Source organism: Pistacia vera, unplaced genomic scaffold, assembly GCF_008641045.1.
Source record: "Pistacia vera cultivar Batoury unplaced genomic scaffold, PisVer_v2 Contig5, whole genome shotgun sequence".
Classification (NCBI taxonomy): domain Eukaryota; kingdom Viridiplantae; phylum Streptophyta; class Magnoliopsida; order Sapindales; family Anacardiaceae; genus Pistacia; species Pistacia vera.
The window spans coordinates 385,747-391,736 of NW_022196334.1; the positions used below are offsets into that span (position 1 = coordinate 385,747).

The 5,990-nt window shown below is 35.2% G+C and overlaps 1 protein-coding gene across 1 annotated transcript; it reads right to left on the minus strand.

Annotated features, from left to right (window-relative positions):
• Positions 1-215: 215 nt before the first annotated feature.
• Positions 216-5,540, minus strand: LOC116105456 (probable RNA-dependent RNA polymerase 1). Its single transcript, XM_031391877.1, is given in 6 exon segments — positions 216-1,022; positions 1,168-1,318; positions 1,562-3,426; positions 5,048-5,190; positions 5,193-5,327; positions 5,330-5,540. Coding segments are annotated over 6 exon segments (3,312 nt in total).
• Positions 5,541-5,990: the final 450 nt, after the last annotated feature.

Below are 5,990 nucleotides of genomic sequence, written 5' to 3' on the forward strand. Positions count from 1 at the left end.
GGCAACCTAGCAAACCACAGATTTATTGAATAACAAATAGTAAGATACAACAAGATTTGAGACACTTACAATATTGACAAACACACAACATAAAGTTGACACTCAAAATGAATAATTGTACAAATAAACATATATATTCACATAAGGAAGTACTCTTGTCAAGGCATCTCTCTTCAAATGATATCAAGAGACAAACAAGAACTTCATATGAAGAACTAGGCCTGTAATGAAGAATGATGCAAAGCCCCTAAGATTCTTTGCCTGTCTTTCTTGATCTCAAGAAGTTTATCATGAACACACCATGGAAAAGTAAGGAAATGCTCGCGATTAAGTCCTTCGTTGTATTGACCCCAAAAACTCGGATGATATGTAACATAATACCAAGCTGATGCTTTCATGTATACTTTCTCAAGACCATCATATTCATTTTCCTTCTTGTTGAACCAATCCCTGGCTTCTTTTATCAATGACTTCATAGCCAATTTGATTCCTTCCAAATATCTTTTCTTACTAAAAGACTTTTCCATTTTCATTACTTGACCGCTAAGTATTTCACCCTCGGTTGATATCCCAAAATAGTCCATCAAATTTCCCAATCTATAATCATACTCACGTTTGTAATAAAAAGCATCATCAATGTAGTCCTTGAAGCCCTGGAGTTCCATGTCAAGATCATAGAATTGCCTCGCCTCATCCAAGGTGAAGGATTTGATAGTACCCATCTTTGGCACAGGATCTTTTACCTCGTGGTAAAGTTTCCCAATCACACTTCGTGATTCATAGGATTCTCTTTCATGCTTTTCCATGTAATCCGGAAAACTTCTAACTTGCAAACGTTGAGGGATTTTAGCAGGTACTCTGGTTTTTGAGAAGTCAACAGCAATGGAGGCTAGCTTTGCAAGCTGAATACATTGCCAACACATTTCCTTGTAAGGACTAATATCTGCAAATGCAACATGGGTATTACAGATTATTTCCAAGTTTTCATTGACCATGTAATCTGCAAAATACTCCTCCACATTCTGAACCACAATAGTGTCTATGTTAAGGCATAGAAAAAAAAAAACATATATGCTAATTAGAATTCAAAAGAAAATGAACTAATGCAATAAGCCATAATTCATGTATGTGTTTGAACAATTGTTGGCATGCTAGATTGAGTAATACCTCCACTGTAACTTCATTATCAAGAATCTTAGGTGGTGGTGAAGTATAATCCATAGGTGGATATTGGCGAGGAGGAATGAGATCACGATCCCAACAAACAAAGTAGATATCTCCATCCAAATCACTCCCCGAACATTCATCAGGATGAGGTCTAGTTAACAATGTAAACAATGTTACTGTAAATATGCTTTAAAGAGAAATTATGCTTAAGTAAACAAAATATCAGTGCACAAGAAGAATGTAATGTGATCTTCAAGAGGGTGGCGACCAATTTAGAAATTTTTTGAGTTCGATATTAAAATTTCATGCAAGCAAGAGATATATAATATGTAATAAGACAGTCTGTGTTTTGTGCATGTGTGTGTATGCTATGTGGAGTATATGATAGGCTTACCTCTTTCCTTTAGCTGGAAATACTATGTAATCCACCATGTGGTGCAAGGCTGGAACATTAACAACATTTAGAACACGAACATCTCCAGGATGTAGACATGGATTTTTCGCAACGGTTACCTTTCCCTTTACAATTTTGCTTGGATTTGATACTCTGCCACTTAACAAAGCTGAGGAATTGGTCGATAACTCAGTCTGGCGACTTGAACATTGCATGAACACCTGACCATATTCCAAGATTCTTGTCTCATCTAGACACCCCATCATTGCTCGTCCCCTTGGGATAAAGATTCTTGTTTTCGTTCTCAAGTCTTTCAACGTTGACAAACGAAATATTTGTAACATCATTGAAAGAAATGGTTCTTCATATGGCTTAGAATAATAGTTAAGCATATCTTTCATTACATATGTGATCGCTCCTGAAGACATCAAGTTAAGTGTTTCCTGTGCCTTTAATGGATTTGTTAAAATTGTTTCCAGTTGAGAAATCACATATTTCTGCTTCTTCTCAAACATATAATCCTTGACACCTAGAGTCGACAAAAGTATCACTAATTGGCGATTAAGGTAACATGGCTGAAACTTGCTCCATTCCAAAATATCAAGACTAACATTATCCGATTTGTATTTGGACATACTTGGTCTCATTGATAACTTTATTGATGAAGTTGGATCAACTGCTACGACACCTTTGTACCCAGCATATCGAATCTGAAAGGCAGATGGAATAGTTCTGAAGCCACACTTTCCAGCTACCATATGAGCCAATGTAGCTGATATTTTCCCAATGCCGTCAGAGAAATTATATTTGACTCCCCCCTTTTCAGCTTCTATATCAAGAATTTCTTCAATTTCATTCTTATCAACATTCACAGCTTCCCTGGAGGAGCTGAATGATTGACCGAGTCTAGCAGAATATTTTGCCACATTCCTTATCGCGCTAAAATCACCCAACCTCTCTCTGATTTCACTTGCAGTTAGCCCTGGTCTAGATGCAAACATCCACACAGAATTATCTTTTAGTTGACTATTAGAAAATGCCAGAAATTCAAACTTTTTATCTCCAATAACAATGACATTTCTCAAAGTTGACAATATCCTTTGATAAACTCTAGTATGCCTTTCAATATTCGCCGAAGATGCTCGAGGAGATAAATCTGTTGGATGTGTTTTTTTAAGATCCTCATTAACAAAAGAAACACGAATAAAGTTCTCACCATCATCAGAATATGTGCGTAACATGTTACTAGATAGAACAATCTCTGGACCAAAGAAATATACTTTAGATGGGGTGACTAGAGCCCTGTGCATATATACCAATCCATGACTTAAACTGATGGCAGGCAACATAGGAGGTCTTACAGCCTTGCTGTACTTTTGGTATTCTTCTCTAAGCCACTGTCGAGGTTCAAAGCAACATTGTCTTGAATAAATCAGTTTCTCAAGAGCATGTTCTACAAATGCTACATTTCTTCTATTCGAATCAACCATTCGAAAGAATTTATCATCTACTGCTAGCCTAGGAATACAACCAAATTGAACTAAGGTATTAATCTTAAACAAGATATGAAACGGAAAGTTAAATCCTGGGGGTGGACTTATAATGGGGACATGATCAGAGTGGCAAGAGGCGGTTGAACCTCTCTCCACAATGAGTTTCACTGCGGTTTCTTTGTAGTAAGGGAATTCTTTCTGAAAATCTGAAAGATAACTAGTGGTTGGGAGTTCCAAGCATAAAGCAGTAGATTGACCAATGCATGAGGTTGGAGTAAAATCAATTTCATGAACCCACTGAACATTAGTGTCATCTCTAAAAAAGGTTTGATCAGGCAGATCTTTGGAATATATTTGAGGTACACCGAATAACTAACAATAGTAACACAGAAAGATGAAAAAGAAGAACATGTTAAGAATTGTCCTCAGTTGTCACGCAGATTAAAACGCATTATTACTAGTAATTTTAAGAACTAGAACAAGTTTTAACTATAGCCTTAAGTACCAAATTATCCACTAGCGATCGAAATAAAATCTTAAATAATATAAACTATGTAGCAAATAGTACAATAAGAAGCAATTCTATATTGTAGAAATAAAAGAAAATACAATACAAATTAGTTTAAACAGCACACCTTAATGATGATAAACCTCTTGTTTTATCCGAATCAACCATCCGAAAGAATTTATCATTTACTGCTGGCCTAGGAATACAACCAAATTGAACTAAGGTATTAATCTTAAACAAGATACGAAACGGAAAGTTAAATCCTGGGGGTGGACTTATAATGGGGACATGATCAGAGTGGCAAGAGGCGGTTGAACCTCTCTCCACAATGAGTTTCACTGCGGTTTCTTTGTAGTAAGGGAATTCTTTCTGAAAATCTGAAAGATAACTAGTGGTTGGGAGTTCCAAGCATAAAGCAGTAGATTGACCAATGCATGAGGTTGGAGTAAAATCAATTTCATGAACCCACTGAACATTAGTGTCATCTCTAAAAAAGGTTTGATCAGGCAGATCTTTGGAATATATTTGAGGTACACCGAATAACTAACAATAGTAACACAGAAAGATGAAAAAGAAGAACATGTTAAGAATTGTCCTCAGTTGTCACGCAGATTAAAACGCATTATTACTAGTAATTTTAAGAACTAGAACAAGTTTTAACTATAGCCTTAAGTACCAAATTATCCACTAGCGATCGAAATAAAATCTTAAATAATATAAACTATGTAGCAAATAGTACAATAAGAAGCAATTCTATATTGTAGAAATAAAAGAAAATACAATACAAATTAGTTTAAACAGCACACCTTAATGATGATAAACCTCTTGTTTTATCCGAATCAACCATCCGAAAGAATTTATCATTTACTGCTGGCCTAGGAATACAACCAAATTGAACTAAGGTATTAATCTTAAACAAGATACGAAACGGAAAGTTAAATCCTGGGGGTGGACTTATAATGGGGACATGATCAGAGTGGCAAGAGGCGGTTGAACCTCTCTCCACAATGAGTTTCACTGCGGTTTCTTTGTAGTAAGGGAATTCTTTCTGAAAATCTGAAAGATAACTAGTGGTTGGGAGTTCCAAGCATAAAGCAGTAGATTGACCAATGCATGAGGTTGGAGTAAAATCAATTTCATGAACCCACTGAACATTAGTGTCATCTCTAAAAAAGGTTTGATCAGGCAGATCTTTGGAATATATTTGAGGTACACCGAATAACTAACAATAGTAACACAGAAAGATGAAAAAGAAGAACATGTTAAGAATTGTCCTCAGTTGTCATACAGATTAAAACGCATTATTACTAGTAATTTTAAGAACTAGAACAAGTTTTAACTATAGCCTTAAGTACCAAATTATCCACTAGCGATCGAAATAAAATCTTAAATAATATAAACTATGTAGCAAATAGTACAATAAGAAGCAATTCTATATTGTAGAAATAAAAGAAAATACAATACAAATTAGTTTAAACAGCACACCTGAATGATGATAAACCTCTTGTTTTTCAGATGGTGCAACTCAACTAGCCTAATCATCTTGTACGAGAGCTGAAGCTTATATTCCACAGAATTATGAGATAGAAAAAAGATAAATTTTCTTAGTACCAATCCAAACTTGACAGAACATTTTCTTGAGTCCATAGTGATGAAAAGTTTTTGTCTGACAATTGAAAACCAAAGTGCAACTTTACATCCTTAATCCTATGCTGAATGTGACTTGGTTTTGGTCGCTCGCCCATATCTTGAGGTTTCAAGAATTCCCATACCAAAATCGTTCGTCAGCCAAGGACTTGATCGTATCTGCAGCTTCAGTTGTTGTGAAGTGTACAATTGCATAGCCCCTTAAACCTTCCTGTTGCTGAATTGGCACATCAGTGACAATCCCTTCACCCAAAATTTTCTCAAGAAATTGTTTTATGGCCTCTGGTTGCTCAGCCGCAGCAAATCCATACAATATGATTGACTTACCCATTGAGTCTAGACAATTTCAACTATTGTTTCCTAATCAACATCAAATTAGTAACACTTAACAAAATCCCATTTGATGCATGAAAAGTAAAGAAATTTGAAACACACCAGGGCTCAATTAATAAACTTGAACAAATATTTCTTAAATTATAAGTATCACATATTGAACAATCAGGCCTCAAAAATGCCTACCCATTTCAATTTTAATGGAAGTTGATTGATCCACAGACTCAATAATCTAAAGCAATATATATAACAAACCATAGTACCATACGATGCATTGCTGAAAAGAATCCTTCTTTTCATGATTATAAGAACATATATAATCAAGGAGAAATAAGCTTGGCTAATAAAATCTCCAAATGGCATAAAAGAAATTTTTCATTAATTGCCCTAATATCACAAAAAATTGTCATAAATATTCCCTAAGATACAAGCCAATTTGTCTAAAGCT